This window comes from Oncorhynchus nerka, linkage group LG7 (genome assembly GCF_034236695.1).
Source record: "Oncorhynchus nerka isolate Pitt River linkage group LG7, Oner_Uvic_2.0, whole genome shotgun sequence".
In the NCBI taxonomy this organism is placed as follows: Eukaryota; Metazoa; Chordata; class Actinopteri; order Salmoniformes; family Salmonidae; genus Oncorhynchus; species Oncorhynchus nerka.
This window is the reverse complement of record NC_088402.1, coordinates 60861073-60882899: the sequence shown is the minus strand read 5'-3', so window position 1 is coordinate 60882899 and position 21827 is coordinate 60861073. Positions and strand designations below refer to the sequence as shown.

The 21827-nt window shown below is 43.7% G+C and overlaps 1 protein-coding gene across 1 annotated transcript in view; it reads left to right on the top strand.

The window, feature by feature from the left end:
* The window catches only part of LOC115132109 (forkhead box protein J3-like), a 101832-nt gene extending 80005 nt beyond the window's left edge, over window positions 1–21827 (top strand). The window contains exons 8-13 of the mRNA XM_029664364.2: window positions 7081–7279; window positions 9285–9617; window positions 10633–10734; window positions 12430–12633; window positions 16683–16784; window positions 17016–21827. Of these exons, the coding sequence (XP_029520224.1) occupies window positions 7081–7279; window positions 9285–9617; window positions 10633–10734; window positions 12430–12633; window positions 16683–16784; window positions 17016–17128 (1053 nt within the window). The 3' untranslated portion in view covers window positions 17129–21827. The remainder of the gene's footprint in view (window positions 1–7080; window positions 7280–9284; window positions 9618–10632; window positions 10735–12429; window positions 12634–16682; window positions 16785–17015) is intronic.

Genomic DNA, 21827 nt, shown 5'->3' with positions numbered 1-21827 from the left:
CATGGGCTTGTGAAAGGCTCAGCCAATACCTTATTGGCCTGCAGTTTACAGCAGAGACTGATCACAAACCACTGTTGGCTCTGTTAGGGACAAAAGTACTGGACGACTTGCCTCCCAGAGTTCTGCGCTTCTGCCTCAGATTACTGAGGTTCACCTACAAGAGGGTGTATGTGCCAGGGAAGGCACTGATCACAGCAGATGCACTCTCCAGCGCCCCAATTAAACGTCCATTATCAGAGAAGGAGCCATGTCTAGAGGGTGAGGTACAGATCTCCATTAATGCAATAAGGGACAGTCTTCCTGCATCTCAGTCCAAACTGCAGCAGATTGCAGAGGAGCAACATCGAGACCACATCTGCCAATAGATAGTTCAGCAGTGCAAAAAGGGATGGCCCAGGCAGGAGGAACTGCCTCAACTGCTGAAGCCCTATTGGGTGCACCAACGTGACTTCCACTGTAATGGAGACTTTCTCATGAAAGGACAACGGATAGTTATCCCAGAGACTCTACAACCAGAAATGCTAGACAGAGTGTATGATGGACACATGGGGATAACCAAATGCAGACTGAGGGCTCAACAGTCAGTGTGGTGGCTTGGTCTGAGTACTCAGATTGCCAAGCTAGTGGCCCAGTGTGAGGTCTGTACAAAATGTCAACCTTGTCATCCGGAGCCAATGATGGCAACGGAGCTGCCAAAACGGCCATGGCAAAAGGTAGGGGCGGATATGTTCTTTTGGAAAAATGACACTTGTCTGCTAGTGGTAGATTACTACTCAAGATACATTGAAATAGCAAAGACACCCATAACCACATCAGCTGGTGTTATCAATGGATTAAAGTATTTTTTTTTCAGGCAAGGGGTCGCTGAGGTCCTGGTTACAGATAACACTCCCCAGTTCTCTGCAAGCTCCTTTTCTGCTTTTGCCGCAGAATATGACTTCATACATGTGTCCAGTAGCCCCTACCATGCACACAGTAATGGTGAGGCAGAGAAAGCTGTGAAAACAGTCAAGGGACTGCTGAAAAATAACAAGGATCCATACAGGGCTCTGTTAGCTTACAGAGTTACACCACTGCATCATGGGCCGTCGCCTGCCGAGCTCCTGATGGGCAGGAGGCTGCGTTCCCCATTGCCTGTCTCGACGGCTCAGCTTAAACCCCGATAGCCTAACAGGAAGGCCTTCGCTGAGAAGGACAAACGTCTCAAACAAACGCAAACTGGAGACTTTAATCGGAGACAACATGCTAAGGAGAGGCCAGAGCTGACCGAAGGTCAACGTGTGTGGATTACAAACTCAAAGACACCAGCAATAGTGCTGAGGAAAGCGGATGCCCCACGCTCCTATGATGTGGACACAGGCTCAGAAGAGGTACGAAGGAACAAAACACACCTCACAGCTCTTCCAGATCTACCAGCCACACAAACTGAGGCCACAGAAAATGCACAAAAAGAGGGTGAAGGAGAGAGAGAATGCTCACAGAGCCACAAGCGCGCCCAAAAAGGGATGTGAAGCCACCAGAGTGGCTGAAAGACTATGTTACGTGAAGAGAATACATACTGTTGGGGACCATACCCAGCAAAAAGAGACTGTACCTAAGTTAATGTTCATACTGTGTGATTTAATGCTTTCATACTGTTTCAGGATGGGAAGTAGCATATTAGAGAATAATACTGGTTTCCAAATTGCATTTCAGTTATGCTTCAGTGGTTATGCATGTTGAGTTCTTGTTCATGGGAGAGGGGAAGATGTAGTCCTTTGGGGGTATCCGTACCTACAGTGGGGCAAAAAAGTATTTAGTCAGCCACCAATTGTGCAAGTTCTCCCACTTAAAAAGATGAGAGGCCTGTAATTTTCATCATAGGTACACTTCAACTATGACAGACTAAATGAGAAAAGAAATCCAGAAAATCACATTGTAGGATTGTTTAATGCATTTATTTGCAAATAAATACCTATGATGAAGATTACAGGCCTCTCTCATCTTTTTAAGTGGGAGAACTTGCACAATTGGTGGCTGATTAAATACTTTTTTGCCCCACTGTATGTAGGACATGCAAGGGTTAGGTTAATTAACAGGCTGGAGCTAGAACCTCGTTGTCGGGTGTCCTTATTTTAGATCATACTACAATGTGAGGCTGTGTTATTGTTTGTCTGAGGCCACGGCTGTGTAACACAGTCACTACTCACACACAGCCCCTTAACTATTCCAGGTCTACCACAAACACTGTGGAAATACCTGGAGTAGGGTGGTGTGCATGAACACACTACTGAGGCGAGGGTTAAATTCGTACCTAAAGGGTTGTTTCTTTGGGGAATTAAGGGGTAGAGTAGAAACAAAACTGAACATTTGCTTTGTAAGAGCCTGTGTCTTACTGTTCATCACAGGGTATTTGGTTTGTTCTCCAGTGGAAACTAGAAAACACCTGTTTTCTCAACCTAATCCTTACCGGGCACCTAGGATTGCCACAAACGGTTTATTTAAACCAAGGCACTCCTGTGGCGTTGTAGCGTCTACTTTCCCATGGTCTGTAGTGTCGGCCAAAGCAAAGAACCCCAAAGACTTAGTCCACTATGTGCTATGGGTCAAATGTGGGTGCAGTGTGGGAACCAATACGGGCCTCTGTGACTGTGAGTAGACAATGTGGTCCTAACTGAATTCTATGCTTTAGTATCATCGGAAGAAAGTGCTAAAATGGACATAGAAAGGTATCTGCTAAAATAAAGGAAACACCAACATAAGTCTTAATTGGGTTTTTGGCAACGATGAGCCAGAACAGCAATGCACTTTGGCATAGATTCTACAAGTGTCTGGAACTCTGTTGGAAGGATGTGACACCATTCTTCCATGACAAATTCCATCATTTGGTGTTTTGTTGTGATGGTAGAAAATGCTTTTTCAGGCGCCGCTCCAGAATCTCAAATAAGTGTTCAATTTGGTTGAGATCTGGTGACTGAATGGTTTGATGAGCATGAAAACAATGTAAACCAGATGTCACGGCTGTGGTGGCCATGGTAGACAAAATAATGGCCTGCCCAGCATTTTTATAAATGACCCTAAGCACGATGGGATGTTAATTGCTTAAGTAACTCCGGAACCAAACCTGCGTGGAAGGACCTAAACTCAACAAAAAAAGAAACGTCCTCTCACTGTCAACTGTGTTTATTTTCAGCAAACTTAACATGTGTAAATATTTGTATGAACATAACAAGATTCAACAACTGAGACATAAACTAAACAAGTTCCACAGACATGTGACTAACAGAATTGGAATAATGTGTCCCTGAACAAAGGGGGGATCAAAATCAAACGTAACAGTCAGTATCTGGTGTGGCCACCAGCTGCATTAAGTACTGCAGTGCATCTCCTCCTCATGGACTGCACCAGATTTGCCAGTTCTTGCTGTGAGATGTTACCCCACTCTTCCACCAAGGCACCTGCAAGTTCCCGGACATTTCTGGGGTGAATGGCCCTAGCCCTCACCCTCCGATCCAACAGGTCCCAGACGTGCTCAATGAAATTGAGATCCGGGCTCTTCACTGGCCATGGAAGAACACTGACATTCCTGTCTTGCAGGAAATCACGCACAGAATGAGCAGTATGGCTGGTGGCATTGCCATGCTGGTGGGTCATGTCCGGATGAGCCTGCAGGAAGGGTACCATATGAGGGAGGAGGATGCCTTCCCTGTAACGCACAGCATTGAGATTTCCTGCAATGACAACAAGCTCAGTCCGATGATGCTGTGACACACCGCCCCAGACCATGACGGACCCTCCACTTCCATATCGATCCCGCTCCAGAGTACAGGCCTCGGTGTAACCCTCATTCGTTCAACGATAAGCGCGATTCCGACCATCACCCCTGGTGAGACAAAACCACGACTCATCAGTGAAGAGCACTTTTTGCAAGTCCTGTCTGGTCCAGCGACGGTGGGTTTGTGCCCATAGGTGGCGTTGTTGCCGGTGATGTCTGGTGAGGACCTGCCTTACAACAGGCCTACAAGCCCGCAGTCCAGCATCTCTCAGCCTATTGCGGACAGTCTGAGCGCTGATTGAGGGATTGTGCGTTCCTGGTGTAACCCGGGCAGTTGTTGTTGCCATCCTGTACTTGTCCCGCAGGTGTGATGTTCGGATGTACCGATCCTGTGCAGGTGTTGTTACACGTGGTCTGCCACTACGAGGACGATCAGCTGTCCGTCCTGTCTCCCTGTAGCTCTGTCTTAGGCGTCTCACAGTACGGACATTGCAATTTATTGCCCATGTCACATCTGCAGTCCTCATGCCTCCTTGCAGCATGCCTAAGGCACGTTCATGCAGAGGAGCAGACACCACTTGTTTTTGTTTTCAGAGTCAGGAGAGAAAGGCCTCTTTTAGTGTCCTAAGTTTTCATAACTGTGACCTTAATTGCCTACCGTCTGTAAGCTGTTAGTGTCTTAACGACCATTCCACAGGTGCATGTTCATTAATTGTTTATGGTTCATGGTTCATGGGAAACGGTGTTTAAACCCTTTACAATGAAGATCTGTGAAGTTATTTGGATTTTTACCAATTCACTTTGAAAGACAGGGTCCTGAAAAGGGGCCATTTCTTTTTTTGCTGAGTTTATATACTTTTTATCCCTCATTTACTCAAGTGTTCCAATTTTTTTGTCAGTTACCTATAGTTGGACATATTTTTGGGGTAGATGAGGATGAACTGTTTGCCATTTGTTTTGACATTTGTTTATCAGTCACCCCCCCCTGCACCTGCATTATACAAAAGGTCAACACAATTTCATCAAATTAATCTATCTTTTCTCGAGGCCATCCTCTGTTTTCCTCCCATCCCCTCATCCCTCGTTCCAGGGGTAATCCCCAGACCTAATTTACGGCCAGTCATGTGGGATCAGGGTTAGTTCTGCTTCGTTAGTCCACCCAGGTGACGCCTCCTCATTGAAGGTGATTACTCCTGGCGTCTCCTGCTGAAGTCTCAAGTGCCAGCACTGCCAAGATCGCTGGATAGAAAGGCCACGTCGGCAGGGATGAATGTGTCGCTTTCAGTTGGATCAACTTCAGGGAGGTGCCACGCCGATTGGACTTCTAATTGTATATTTGAGGCCAATGCACATGGCAGAGCCACAATTAGGATGGTGAAAGGGTGAAAATATTATACATGCAGGGCATTCAGAAAGTATTTACACCTCTTGACTTTGTCCACATTTTGTTGTGTTATAGCCGGAATTTAAAATGGATTACATCTAGATCTCCTACTGGCCTACACGTAATACCCCAGAATGTCAGTGGAATTATGTTAATAAAAAATGAAAAGCTGAAATGTCTTGAGTCAATAAGTAATCAACCCCTTTGTTATGGCAAGCCTAAATACGTTCAGGAGTACAAATGTGCTTAACAAGTCACATAATAAGTTGTATGTGCTCATTCTGTGTGCAATAATAGTGTTTGACATGATATTTTTAAATGACTACCTCATATCTGTACACCACACATACAAGTATCTACAAGGTTCCTCTATCGAGCAGTGAATTTCAAACACAGATTCAACCACAAAGACCAGGGAGGTTTTCCAATGCCTCGCAAAGAAGGGCACCTATTGGTAGATAAAAACTATTTTTTGTAAAGCTGACATTGAATATCCCTTTAATCATGGTGAAGTTATACACTTTGTATGGTGTATCTTTACACCCAATCAATACCAAGATACAAGCGTCGCTCCTAACTCAGTTGCCAGATAGGAAGGAAACCACTCAGGTATTTCACCATGAGGCCAATGGTGACTTTAAAACAGTTACAGAGTTTACTGGCTGTGATAGGAGAACATTGAGGATGAATCAACAACGTTGTAGATACTCCGTAGTACTGACTTAATTGACAGAGTGAAAAGAATGAAGCCTGTATAGAATAAAATATTCCAAAACATGCATCCTGTTTGCAACAAGGCACTAAAGTAAGTCTGCAAAGAACATGGCAATGCAATTAAAACTTTGTATTTAGGACATAAAGTTCTGTTTGGGGCAAATCCAATGCAACACATTACTGAGTACAACTCTCCATATTTTCTAGCATAGTGGAGGTAGCATCATGTTATGGGTATGCTTGTAATCGTTAAGGACTGGGGAGTTTTTCAGGATAAAAAATGTATGGAATCAAGCTAAGCACAAGTAAAATCTGACAGGAAAACCTCGTTCAGTCTGTTTCCACCAGACACTGAGAGATGAATGAACCTTTCTGCAGGACAATAACCTGAGAAACAAGGCCAAATCTACACTGGAGTTGCTTACCAAGAAGACAGTGAATGTTCCTGAATGGCCTAGTTACAGTTTTGACTTAAATTAAAAATCTATGGCAAGACCTGAAAATGGTTGTCTAGTAATGATCCACAACCAATTTGACAGAGCTTGAACAATTTTGCCAAGAATAATGGGCAAATGTTGCACAATCCAGGTGTGGAATGCTCTTAGAGACTCACCTCAAGACTCACAGCTGTAATCACTGCTAAAGGTGCTTCTACAAAGTATTGACTCAAGGGTGTGAATAATGTAAATGAGTTATTTCTGTATTTCATTTTCAATACATTTACAAAAAACATGTTTTCACCTTGTCATTATGGGTTATTGTTTGTATATGGGTGATTTAAAAAAATAACAACAGAAAAAAACAATTTAATCCAGACTATAATTAAACAAAATGTGGAAAAAGTCAAGGGGTATGAATACTTTCTGAAGGCACTGTATATGATGGACTTTATAGAAGTAGAATGACTGTATTGTATAAACCACTGTAGTGTTATTCCCTCAGTAAATTGCCTTGAAGGTAATTAGGGCAGAATCCTAACATGAGAATTTTCGTAACGCAAAAAATGTTGGTTGTCATGGTCTCCGAAAGAGGTGCTGGCTTAGTATAGATACAATCGGCCTGGGCTCTCGGGTTAGAAGGGGGAAGGACCAGCAGAAGACAGGGATATAGAAAACATGTTTACTACCATGCCTTAATTAAACAGGCACAGTGTGGATACCTCAAGTTAGCATCCAGTCTTTTTAACCAAAGTAATGAAAATACCCTTTGCCTCTCTCTCTCTCTGTAGGTCAGTAGTCACTCAGAACCCTCCTCCCAGTCTCTGAGTTTAAAGCTGCATCCTCCCCCTCCACTTCCTCCTCCTCCCCAGCCCCAGTACAACGTGGCCGAGGGGGACAAGCAGCTCCTCTTCTCCGACTTCGAGGACCTCAGTGCCTCCTTCCGCAGCCTCTACAAGTCTGTCTTTGAGCAGTCCTTCAGCCAGCATGGTGAGTCATGGGCAGAAGCACTCTGATGCAGACCTGGGTTCATATAATGTTTTGTTTTCTATCAAAATACTTTGGGGCATTTGATTGAGCCTGCCTGTAGTCACGCTGCGGTTTGCAGCAGGCTAGCTAAATCGAACACAGCTGAAGTATTTGAAAGAAAACAAGCTACCGTCATACCCGGTTGATGAGAGAACAGAGGAAGAGCTGCATGGGGAACACAAGTGGGAATGAAACATGCTTTTTCTACTGATTATTTTACTGGTTAGCTAAAAGCACACACCACAACATCATGGCGATCTCCTACACCAAAGTTTGGATGGTTAATTACGTTAACCAGTAATACAATTATTTCTTTGTATTCCTCTATTGAACTCGCATAAACAAATAATCAATTGTGCTAAAGATCTAAAAATCTTTGTGTCACTTAGTCAAACGAGCCAGGCAATCAAGGGGAATTCATAGAAAAAACTAAACATTGTATTCACACATGATTGGAGCAAAGTGCAGCGGCTGTGTGACTAGCTTTGATACTTGCTAATTAGATTGTGAAGCTTCTCGCTAATTGCTTCCTGTAGCTTCCCATTGGGTCAACAGGGCCTCTTCCTGCTTGTTCTACCATCCACCTTCTCTAACCCCAGACATGGATGCGCTCTGTCGGTCTGCTGCTTGAAATCAATTCTTTAATGACAGTTTCTTTTTATTGTTCAAAGAATATTGTACAAGGAGGAGCAAACGAGCTGAATTGTGTACAATGAAATATAAAAACGTAAGAAATATACATCGCTACGAGAATAAATAATAATGACAAAGCCTAGGGCATTGAAAGTCAATGGCTATGATTGCTGCTTTTTAGCAGGTGTACAATGGCTGGAGTGGCACTGTAACCATAGCACTTAATCCCACAGTGTATGAGGTCCCAACACCTTTTTTTTCAATGTGCGTTCATTTAAGAAGGCGACTATTTATGCCTTGCTCAGCTTAGGGAACTCTAGACTAGTTAAATAATCGCCTCCATATAACGTACATTGTTATATGTATATTTAAAAGTTAGAAATTAAATCACGCTGCCATATTATAGTGGTGTTTACGGGTATTTTTTGCACCAATCTGTGCTCTCCTGCATTGTGAAAATGCCATCCTACAATATGTGTTCCATTCTATTTATATGGCCCCCACAGCCTAGGCAAAGTGAAGATCACTGCCTTGCATGCTTGGGGCTCCCGAGTGGCATAGCGGTCTAAGGCACTGCATCTCAGTGCAAGAGGCGTCACTACAGTCCCTGGTTCGAATCCAGGCTGTATCACATCTGGCCGTGATTGGGTGTCTCATAGGGTGGCGCACAATTGGCCCAGCGTCGTCTGGGTTTGGCCGGGGTAGGCCATCATTGTAAATAAGAATTTGTTCTTAACTGACTTGCCTAGTTAAATAAAGGATAAAGAAAAAAAATATATATATTTTTTTTAAATGCTTCTACCAAAGGAATGGCGTCAGTAGTCATTGCCTTTGAGGGGCTGAAATGCTGTGAGTCACCCAAGCAGCCAAGCTCCTCACCCTCCCTAGAAAACCAAAGCGTGTCTAAACCACATGGACTGACTCAGTCAGGGTGCATCTCAATAGACTAAAGTGGCTTCTCCTCTCCCGTCTCCTTTCCTTCATCTGTGTTGTGAAAGACTGATGAAAGCCCGCCAGTACAAATGAAGGTGAATGACACAAGGAGAGTAGAGGAAGCCACTTTAGACTTGAAATGCACCCTCAGAGCTTCAGTGAGGATTCCTGATGTGGTAAGGCAGATATCAGTTTAAATAACACACATGCATCAAGAGAGTCAAATTCATCAAACCCATCAGAATGAAATCCCTCCAGGTTTGCGTGAGTATTTTTTTAATGAGAAAACATCTCTGTATCAATAGCAGTCGCATGCTGCACTGTAGTGGCATAGGTGTAGTGCTTCTAACCTTCCCTGTCCTGTCTGTCTGTCTGTCTGTGATTGTTGTTGGCCCTGCAGGTCTCATGGGTATGCCCAGCGAATCGAGCCAGCAGCCACGGACGTTGTGCTCCTACCAGCACTCCCCTGGCCGGGGCAGCAGCAGGGGCATCAACGCCCACAACCACCAACACGCACACAACCACGGTCACCGCCATAATCACCACCCGCCCCACTCGCAGCACCTCTCTCCCCACGCCACACACAACCAACACCAACCTCATCAACACACTCAGCACAGGCAGCACTCACAGCACCCTCAACACCGCCAGCACCCCAACAGTGGGCAGCAGCAGTCACAGCACCTCCAGAGCCATACTGGCCAGCCAGCACAGATGCCCTGCACCAACACTGGTAAGACCCACTAGTGTACTGTCTGAGACAAAACGCACCTAAACAATGGATGGCCGAGTGCCTCTGACTAGAATATCGTCTGTCATTTTCTGTTCATTTCCCGACGATTCCACATGCTGAATCCGCACAAACAGCAACCGCTCGGCGACACCCAGCAGGTGGTCACTTTAACACACTGCAGCGACAACAAACGACGGCCCCCCGCTGCTTTTAGCCATTCGTTGTGGTGGTGTGTCTGAAGCTTAAGGCAGGACTCGGGTTCAACTGCTATCCATAAATACTACTCCCTACATGCTCAGCAAGGACTCATGGATTGCATTGTATTAGCTACGTAGTTTGTTTTCCCACTACTCCTCAAAGCGTGTTACACCGTGTGAAGCAGACTTAAACTCATAGAGACAGGCATTTCTGAACCTCGCCGAGGTCTCTCATTTGCCTGGGCTACTCTTTGTTTTTCCTGTGTCTCTGCACTGGGCTCTAGGCTCAGAGAAAAGCCCTGTACAAATAGACGCTGCATTATCTAGGTTATTTCCCTCTCCACAGCGCCTGGGATGAATGAAAGCAATCCCCTGTCTTTGATCCACAGCTTCAAATGTGTTGCCGTTTGTGGTTTAAGGCAGAAAATCATTCCTCTTCACTAACGTCTGTGACTTGAATTTACTCAGTGAAAAAAATGACATCTTGTGGTCAAAAGCGTCACTGCATCCTACTCAAACTACATGACTTCTGTTGGTGCTTGGCTGTCACTCTGTTGATTGCAGCACTGTGCTCTTGTGTCAATGTTTCCCTAATCGTGTTCCCGGGCTAACAAGACCAACATTTCTCCTACCGTTACTTAGTTGTGCCTTCCTCCCTAGCACTGACCCTGCCTCGCTCTATTGCCCACTCCCCTTACCTAAAATAATTGTTTTTTTAGGTTTGTTTCAATAGAATTATTAGATGCCTAACTGGTTTTGGGGCCCTGGTGCTACACCAGGAAGAAGTCTAGGGGGAAAACTTCTGTGTGTCTGTGCAGGTCTGTCAGCCGACTGGTACCCCAACTTGGACTGGCTGAAGGAGAGCTGTCGCATCGCCGGCAGCTACAACTGGGCTGACGTGGACCTCTCTCCATTCCAAGGTAAGAAGAAGGAATACGGACCAAACCACTGATTACACGCACACATACACATTAGGTTGGAGAGGCTGGAGCAGTGGGAGCCACAACATTGTTCCTTGCACAACAGCAGGTGAGGTTATCTTTCTTGGATTTGTCAATAACAACACTGTAGTAGTCGGCTCAAATCCCATCCGATTTTCTTCCAGGATTTGAACCGGAAACCTTCTGGTAGCAAGCCCACCCCTCTAGCCTCTAGGCCGCCAAAACCACCGACTAGCATATCCTAAATGTAAAAAATGGTGGTAACATCACGTGTATAATGCTATTATAAAACCTTCTGTCACAATCATCTCCTAGCTCCTTATTGTAGCCTTATTACTGAATTTAAATACATGTTATGCGTTCATCATTATGCACAGGTTATTCATTTGGAAATTATACTGAAATGTACAAAAATGTCACTTACCGTCAAATAATTTTTCTCGCAAGTCTCCCTTTGACACAAAACTCTTTCATGACATAGAATGACCAGGTGAATCCAGGTGACAGCTATGACCCCTTAATGTCACCTGTTAAGTCCACTTCAATCAGTGTAGATGAAGGGGAGGAGACCGGTTAAAGAAGGATTTTTAAGCCTTGAGATAATTGAGACATGGATTGTGTTTGTGTGCCATTCAGAGGGTGAATGGGCAAGACAAAAGATGTACGTGCTTTTGAACAGGGTATGGTAGTAGGTGCCAGGCTCACCGTTTGGTGTCAAGAGCTGCAACGTTTCTTGGTTTTTCAACTATCAACAGTTTCCTGTGTCTATCAAGAATGGGCCAACACCCAAAGGACATCCAGCCAAATTGACAACAACTGTGGGAAGCATTGGAGTCAACATAGGCCAGCATTCCTGTGGAGGATGCAATTCAATATTAGGAAGGTGTTCTTAATGTTTTGTATGCAAAAGTGACATCACAATATGTTAGACCCTATGTGTTAGTTGTAAGTCGCTTTGGATACAGAGCATCTGTTAAATGGATGTAGCCCAATGTCAATGATAGTTTCCGAGGTAGAAAAGGCCTATCCTAGGATGCATATGAAATGGCACCCTACCAATGAAGTGCACTATGTGCATCTGAAATGGCACCTTATTCCCAATGTAGTGCACTACTTTTTGACCAGAGGCCCCTAGTCAAAAGTAGTGGACAACGTAGGGAACAGGGTTGCAGCGGTAGCTGCAGCCCTAGTCTCTGGTCTGCTTGGCCACTGCCTCAGTGTGAATAATCTAATTATCCCTGACTGTGGAGCACTCTTATCAGGGTCATTGCACAAAGCTGCACATCTATTTATGATTGATGACAGTGCTGAATGTTTAGATGCAACTCGCCCCCACAGCACTTGACCTCCTTCACAGTCGAGCAGCAATGGTGGAACCCAATCCTCCTTCTACCCTAATTAGCATACTGCTTTCATCCATCTTGTGTTTTCAGTAGGGTTGCAAAATTACGTTAACTTTCCCAAAATTCCCAGGTTTTCCAGAAATTCCAGCTGGAGTATGTTTGAATTTCCTGCTTTTTCCCTCCTGTTTCTTGAAATCTTCTGGGAAAGTTACCATCATTTTGCAACACCAGTTTTCAGACCAGTGCAGGTAAGGGAAAAGAAGACTAGAACAAGAGGAAGGCACCTAGGACTAGTGAAACTAAAATGACCCCGTCTGTGTGTGTCTGACAGGACTAAAGGAAAGCATGAGGCAGGCGGAGCTGAACAACTGGTCCCTGGACCCGGCCCAGATTGCCGACCTGTGCTCCTCCATCAACCAGTTCTTCACCCGCACTGGGGTCATCCCACCACAAGGCCCATTGCAACCACAGCCACCCCAGGCTTCCTGTCACGGCCCCATGCACACCAGCAAGCCCAGTCAGCACATCAACACAGGTCAGTGGCCAGTAGGATGGAGTTGCCACTCTAGATACTGGTCTAAAGTCAGTTGTTAACAATGGTTATGCTTAGGCTTCGAGGATGGATGGAATCCTGATCCTAGGTCTGTGCCTAAGCGCAGTCTCTACCGTGCCTCCCATATAGATCTGAAAGGGTTTGATTGATTTAAGCGAAACTTCCTTTACTGATCTAATCAGGTAGGCTATAGATCAGTGGAGTTCAATTCAAATGTTATTTGTCACATGCTTTGTAAACAACAGGTGTCAACTAACAGTGAAATGCTTGCTTCCAACAATGCAGAGAGAAAAAAAGAGAAAGAAAAGAAAAATATAATAACACAAGGAATAAATACACCATGAGTAACAATAACTTGGCTATATACATGGGGTACCAGTACCGAGTCGATCTGCAGGGGTACGAGGTAATTAAGATAGATACAGTGCCTTCGGAAAGTATTCAGACCCTTGACTTTTTCCACATTTCGTTACATTACAGCCTTAATCTAAAATCCATTAAATAGTTCATTCCTCATCAATAATCTACACACAATACACCATAATGACAAAGCAAAAACATTTTTGCAAATTTATAAAAAATTTAAAACTGATATCACATTTACATAAGTATTCCGACCCTTTACTCAGTACTTTATTAAAGCACCTTTGGCAGCAATTACAGCATAGATTCTTCCTGGGTATGACGTTACAAGCTTGGCACACCTGTATTTGGGGAGTTTCTCCCATTCTTCTCTGCAGATCCTCAAGCTCTTTCAGGTTGGATGGGGAGCATTGCTGCACAGCTATTTTCAGATCTCTCCAGAGATATTAGATCTGGTTCAATTCCAGGCTCTGGCTGGGCCACTCAAGGACATTCAGAGACTTGTCCCAAAGCCACTCCTGCGTTGTCTTGGCTGTGTGCTTAAGGTCGTTCTCCTGTTGGAAGGTGAATCTCTGCTCCAGAGGTCCTGAGCCCTCTGGAACAGGTTTTCATCAAGGATCTCTCAGCATTTTTAAAATTTGATTTATTTTACCTTTATTTAACTAGGCAAGTATGTTAAGAACAAATTTTTATTTTCAATTACGGCTTAGGAACAGTGGGTTAACTGCCTTGTTCAGGGGCAGAACGACAGACTTTTACCTTTTCAGCTCGGGGATTCAATCTTGCAACCTTTCAGTTACTAGTCCAACTCTCTAACCACTAGGCTACCTTTGCTCCATTCATCTTTGCCTCAATCCTGACTAGTCTCCCAGTCCACTGCCACTGAAAAACATCCCCATAGCATGATGCTGCCTCAATCTTGCAACCTTTCAGTTACTAGTCCAACTCTCTAACCACTAGGCTACCTTTGCTCCATTCATCTTTGCCTCAATCCTGACTAGTCTCCCAGTCCCCTGCCACTGAAAAACATCCCCATAGCATGATGCTGCCACCACCATGCTTCACTGTAGGGATGGTGCCAGGTTTCCTCCAAACGTGACGCTTGGCATTCATGCCAAATAGTTAAATCTTGGTTTCATCAGACAAGAGAATCTGGTTTCTCATGGTCTGAGAGTCCTTTAGGTGCCTTTTGGCAAACTCCCAAGTGGGCTGTAATGTGCCTTTTATTAAGGAGAGGGGTGTTTGCTTTTGTCTGGCCACTCTATCATAAAGGCCTGATTGGTGGAGTGCTGCAGAGATGGTTATCCTTCTGGATGGTTTTCCATCTCCACAGAGGAACTCTGAAGCTCTGTCAGAGTGACCATCAGGTTCTTGGTCACGTCCCTAACCAAGGCCCTTCTCACCAGATTGCTCAGTTTGGTCTGGCGGCCTGCTCCAGGAAGAGTCTTGGTGGTTCCAAACCTCTTCCATTTAAGAATGATGGAGGCCACTGTGTTCTTGGACCTTCATTGCTGCAGAATTATTTTTTGGTACCCTTCCCCAGATCTGTGCCTCGACACAATCCCGTCTCGGAGCTCTAAGCACAATTCCTTCGACCACATGGCTTGGTTTTTGCTCTGACATGCACTGTCAACTGTGGGACATTATATACAGTGGGGCAAAAAAGTATTTAGTCAGCAACCAATTGTGCAAGTTCTCCCACTTAAAAAGATGAGAGGCCTGTAATTTTCATCATAGGTACACTTCAACTATGACAGACAAAATGAAAGAGAAAAAATCCAGAAAATCACATTGTAGGATTTTTTATGAATTTATTTGCAAATTATGGTGGAAAATAAGTATTTGGTCACCTACAAACAAGCAAGATTTCTGGCTCTCACAGACCTGTAACTTCTTCTTTAAGTGGTTCCTCTGTCCTCCACTCTGTATTAATGGCACCTGTTTGAACTTGTTATCAGTATAAAAGACACCTGTCCACAACCTCAAACAGTCACACTCCAAACTCCACTATGGCCAAGACCAAAGAGCTGTCAAAGGACACCAGAAACAAAATTGTAGACCTGCACCAGGCTAGGAAGACTGAATCTGCAATAGGTAAGCAGCTTGGTTTGAAGAAATCAACTGTGGGAGCAATTATTAGGAAATGGAAGACATACAAGACCACTGATAATCTCCCTCGATCTGGGGCTCCACGTAAGATCTCACCCCGTGGGTCAAAATTATCACAAAAACGGTGAGAAAAAATTCCAGAACCACACGGGGGGACCTAGTGAATGACCTGCAGAGAACTGGGACCAAAGTAACAAAGCCTACCATCAGTAACACACTACGCCGCCAGGGACTCAAATCCTGCAGTGCCAGACGTGTCCCCCTGCTTAAGCCAGTACATGGCCAGGCCCGTCTGAAGTTTGCTAGAGAGCATTTGGATGATCCAGAAGAAGATTGGGAGAATGTCATATGGTCAGATGAAACCAAAATAGAACTTTTTGGTAAAAACTCAACTCGTCGTGTTTGGAGGACAAAGAATGCTGAGTTGCATCCAAAGAACACCATACCTACTGTGAAGCATGGGGGTGGAAACATCATGCTTTGGGGCTGTTTTTATGCAAAGGGACCAGGACGACTATCCGTGTAAAGGAAAGAATGAATGGGGCTATGTATCGTGAGATTTTGAGTGAAAACCTCCTTCCATCAGCAAGGGCATTGAAGATGAAACATGGTTGGGTCTTTCAGCATGACAATGATCCCAAACACACCGCCCGGGCAACGAAGGAGTGGCTTCGTAAGAAGCATTTCAAGGTCCTGAAGTGGCCTAGCCAGTCTCCAGATCTCAACCCCATAGAAAATCTTTGGAGGGAGTTGAAAGTCCGTGTTGCCCAGCAACAGCCCCAAAACATCACTGCTCTAGAGGAGATCTGCATGGAGGAATGGGCCAAAATATCAGCAACAGTGTGTGAAAACCTTGTGAAGACTTACAGAAAACATTTGACCTCTGTCATTGCCAACAAAGGGTATATAACAAAGTATTGAGAAACTTTTGTTATTGACCAAATATTTATTTTCCACCATAATTTGCAAATAAATTCATTAAAAATCCTACAATGTGATTTTCTGGGTTTTTTTTCTCATTTTGTCTGTCATAGTTGAAGTGTACCTATGATGGAACTTACAGGCCTCTCTCATCTTTTTAAGTGGGAGAACTTGCACAATTGGTGGCTGACTAAATACTTTTTTGCCCCACTGTAGACAGGTGTGTGCCTTTCCAAATCATGTCCAATCAATTGAAGTTACCACAGGTGGACTCCAATCAAGTTGTAGAAACATCTCAAGGATGATCAATGGAAACAGGATGCACCTGAGCTCTATTTCGAGTCTCAAAGCAAGGGTCTGAATACTTATGTAAATATTTCTAAAATCCTGTTTTCACTTTGTCATGATGGGGTATTGTGTGCAGATTGCTGAGGATTTTTTTTTTATTGAATACATCTTAGAATAAGGCTGTAACGTAACAAAATGTAAAGGGGTCTGAATACTTTCCTAAGGCACTATACTACTGTATGTAACAGGACAGATGATAAATGGGAGCATCAGTGTGTGATGAGTCAAAAGAGTTAGTGTAGGTAACTGAATGACTGTTGCTTCCTGTTGGTTGTCTTCATCTCCTGTAGGTAATCCGTATATGGACTCCAGACAGAACATGTCTTCAATGATGGGACCCCCGGGTTACCCCCACATGACCCCCATGAGCACCGCAGGCTCCACGATGACAGGTACTAATGCTAACTACTCACCCCCTCGTGTGTGTGTGTGTGTGTGTGTACACATTATTCTTAGTATTGTAATGTAATAATGGTGCATTTGTATAATGCACAATGTTTTGTTTGATGTCATTTTGGACCCCAGGAAGAGTCTTGGCAATAGCTAATGGGGATCCTGCTAAAATAATAGTACTGTTTATATGTCTGCGTACAGCTGCCTTACACTTTTACCTCCATCTTCAGGGCACCATGGCCAGATGAACCAGCAGCACATGATGCCGCCTGGGCACTACCAGATGAGGAGGCTGCCTACCGAAGACATCCAGGATGACTTTGACTGGGACTCCATCGTTTAGAACTGCCCCAAGGAGAGGAAGAAAGAGGGATAGGGAAAGAGGATCAGAAGAGTGGAAGAGGATTGGGACCGGCCACATGCCCTTTGGAGAAAGAGAGACATTACAGAAGAGGAGTGTCAATCACCTGATTTTGGTCTTTTTATACAAGAGTGTAGAGTGACTTTGAAGACAATCAAATGTAGAGGGAGACTAGTCAACGTTTACCACTGGACAAGTTATGGTCATTTTGTCGGGAAAAAATGACATTTGGAACGGTCTCGTCTCAATGTTCCAAGTGCCAACAGGTTTAGAAGTCGCCATAAATTGTGACAAGCAATGGTGAAGTATTTGGTTTAATGCTTCGATTCTCGTTTCTTTCCACTGAAGACTCAAAGTGGAAAGTAGCGTTTTGTGTTTTCCGACAGCTTTTTTTCAAGACACGTCCACCTGCCACTGAACTGAAAGGACTGGGCGTGGATGAAAAAGATAGTGCCATTATACGTCGGAACAAACAACCGGCATCATGCCAATTAGTCCACAAAGTATTGTGACTTTTCCTCCCCGTAGCACCACTCCCCTATCTGGCAGAAGTGATAAGAAATCAACAGAATTATATTTGCGGCACTTCCAAGAAATACAGGTAGTTAGGAATGTGACAATAGGGGTACACTAGATAAGAATGCTCACGCTAATAAGGGAATGACATTGGGGTGCGGTGGCCTATCTCTTTGACTGACTCAGATGCCATCTTGTTGGTGTAGGCTTATATTGCAGAGAGAAGTGACCGTATGTTGACAGAGGAGAAATCACATTATACCACACCTGGGTTCAAATGCTATTTGAAATCTTTCCCGCCTTGAGTGCGAGATTAATGGGGTTTGCACTTTTGAGATGTTTCTATTGGTTAAAAAAGTCTTAATCAAGCACAGCTGAATTTTTTTGAAATTCAAAATTCAAAAAAAATATTTTGTACTTTTTCCCCCTTTTTCGTGATATCCAATTGGTAGTTAGTCTTGTCCCATCGCTGCAACTCCCGTACGGACTCGGGAGAGGCGAAGTTTGAGAGCCATGCGTCCTCCGAAACATGACCATGCCAAGCCGCACTGCTTCTTGACACACTGCTCGCTTAACCCGGAAGCCAGCCGCACCAATGTGTCGGAGGAAACCTCATACAACTGACAACCGAAGTCAGCGTGCATGTGCCCGGCCCGCCACAAGGAGTCGCAAGAGTGCGATGGGACAAGAACATCCCGGGCCAGCCAAGCCCTCCCCTAACCCGGACAACACTGGGCCAGTTGTGCGCCGCCTCATGGGTCTCCCAGTCGCGGACGGCTGCGACACAGCCTGGGATCGAACCCGGGTCTTTAGTGTAGCCACTCGGGAGACCTTTGAAATTATTTCTCATAGTATTTGCATTGCACACTTAAATTTCTATTTGAAATCTATGTAACTTGCTTTAACATTCAATGGTTTGATGAGAACAAAAATCTTCCAGTGTAACAAGTTTCGTGTTTAGTACTTCGCCACTTTCTTAACTCTGTGATCATGAAAAAATGGTGGTGCTGGCCAATGTTATGTATGTATTTCCTGTTAATCCCTATCTGGTATTGTTGTGGTGTCTACAGTTCTTTTGTTCTCGCTATCTCTGTGTTTTTTTCTGAGTGTGTGTGTGTGTGTGTGCGTGCGTGTCTGTGCGTGTGTGAGTGCATGCGCCTATGTGTGATAGCGCACATGTGTGTTAGCGTTCATCAGGACTGTCCTGTTAGAAAGTCCATGGTACCAAGTCCTCAGGGTCCCTGTTTCTTCTTTTTTTTATTTCCGAATAACCCCTATTTCCTTTTGTACGTTACTGGAAGGTCAAATGGGTTTGTGTCTCGTTTACTGTACCTGTTGGCGGGTGTTTCGACCACTGTGGTCGAAATATGCGCCTAATGTACCACATTATAATCTACAGTGCCTTCAGAAAGTGTTCACACCCATTGACGTATTCCACATTTTGTGTTACAGCCTGAATTCAAAATGAAGTCTATAGATTTTTTTCTCACCCATTCTACACACAATACCCGACAATGACAGAGTGAACACATGTTTTTAGAATTGTTTGCAAATGTATTGAAAATGAAATACAGAAATATCTCATTTACATTAGTATTCACACCCCTGAGTCAATACTTTGTAGACTCACCTTTGGCAGCGATTGTGAGTCTTTCTGGGTAAGTCTCTAAGAGCTTTCCACACGTGGATTGTGCAACATTTGCCCACTATCATTGTTACTGCCATAGATTTTCAAGCAGATCTAAGTCAAAACTATAACTCAGCCAAATTCACTGTCTTCTTGGTAATAAACTCCAGTGTAGATTTCACCTTGTGTTTTAGGTTATTGTCCTCCTGAAAGGTGAATTCATCTCCCAGTGTCTGGTGGAAAGCAGACTGAACCAGATTTTCCTGTGCTTAGCTCCATTCTGTTTCTTATTTTTAAACTGGCAAAACTCCCCAGTCCTTAACAATTACAAGCATACCCATAACATGATGCAGCCACCACTATGCTTGAAAATATGAAGAGTGGTACTCAGTAATGTGTTGTATTGGATTTGCCCCAAATATAGTACTTTGTTTTCAGGACAAAAACTGAATTGCTTTGCCACATTTTTTTTGCAGTATTACTTTAGTGCCTTGTTGCAAATGGGATGCATGTTTTGGAATATTTTTGTCTGTACAGGCTTCCTTCTCTTCACTTAGATTATTATTGTGTAGTAAGCACAATGTAATTGATCCATCCTCCGTTTTCTATTATCACAGCCATTAAACTCTGTAATGGTTTTAAAGTCACCATTGGCCTCATGGTGAAATCCCTGAGCGGTTTCCTTCCTCTCCAGCAACTGAGTTAGGAAGGACGCCTGTATTTTTGTAGTGACTGGGTGTATTGATACACCATCCAAAGTATAATTAAAAACTTCACCATGCTCAAAGGGATATTCATTGTCTGCTTTCAAAAAAATGTCCCATCTACCAATAGGTGTCCTCTGTGATGAATTGGGAAAACCTCCCTGGGCTTTGTTTGAGATTCACTGCTTAACTAAGGGACCTTACAGATAACTATGTGTGGGTATAGGGATGTGGTAGTCATTCAAAAATCATGTCAAACACTATTATTGCACACAATGAGTCCATGCAACTTATTATATGACTTAAGCACATTTTTACTCCTGAACTTATTTAGCCTTGTCATAACAAAGGGGTTGAATACATATTGACTCAAGACATTTCAGCTTTTGAAAACCTAATTCCACTTTGGTATCGTGTGTAGGCCAGTAACACAAAAATCTCAATTAAATTCATTTTAAATTCAGGCTGTATCACAACAGAATGTGGGAATTGTCAAGGGGTGTGAATACTTTCTGAAGGTACTGTAAATTTAAGTGAAATGCTGTGGATTTAGGACTTAAGAAGTCTCTTGTACCAGGTGAATTTGGCTGGTGAACAAGAATACTAGAGCTTAACTTCAGTTGAGGGTTAGATTCATTTGGCCTATCTCTTGCAAAAAGAAAGTGGCCTGTTATCCTGTTCACTAAATGACCACTGGGCTAGAGTCGGTTACAGATTGGCTACATTCTGATTCTCTACCCTTCTACCGACGTGTGCAATCGTGCACTCGCCCCTAAAAGCTTGAAACGGAATCAACTGGTGTGAGGAATATGGTGGAAACTCTTCCAGCCATGCTTGCACCAATCCAAGGCTTTTAATCGAGGAGTGATTGAGTGAACATTGCTGGAGAAGGGTACCCACTGGGAACACGCTGGTTGAATCAATGTTGTTTCTACATGATTTCGATGAAATTAGGTTTGAACCATCGTGGAAGACGTTGAATTGACATCTGTATTCAGTGGGGTAGAGAATCGTAATGCAGCCATTGACTCTTAAAACACTCTTGACCCCTCAAAACACAGGTGAAATCCAGTCATGGGCATTGGATGGGGACACACAATGATTCCAAGGTGCCTCGTCATAGGGTGGGAGAGGGTAAGCAGTTTTTGCACATTGCTGGACAATGTGGTATGGTAGCATCAATCAAATGGTTGGACTGCTAGGTCTAACCTCCCCCTTAATTGAATCATAAAAAGAGCTCAGTGAGGGAAAGAGAGAATGGTAGATAATGCAGGATAAATAAGGAATGAACAGACAAACTTATCAAATGAACTGTGTTACTTACATTTGTCATTGTGTACGAGTCTGTTTTTTCCTCTCGCTATCCCGTTAGTATACCTACAATTACAGAATTGAAATCGTATCCATTCAACAATGTAAATCAGTATTTAACGAATATATACTGTAATGATGATGATGATTTTGAAACGGGACCCTAAAGTGCTCTTGTGTCTTTGAATACACTTACTCAGTTGAGTCGCAAGGTTTCAGACAGCATTTCATTGAAGAAGAATGATTAGCATATACAGTATATTGTATGTCTGTGTTATTGTGCTTACTGTAAATACTGTATGTCATTTCAATCATCCCTTTACCCTTCAGCAATGGGACTCATGAATGAGAGAAAATGGAGAGAGGGAAAGTATTTCAGTATTCCTCCAAGAGAAACACAGTATGTATATACCTATATACTGTAAATATCATATGTGATCAAATGCATTGGCTTTTTGTGTGACGCTTCCGTGTACTGCAGTCCGATATAATTGTTTCAATGTTTATTAAAATGTCAAGTGAA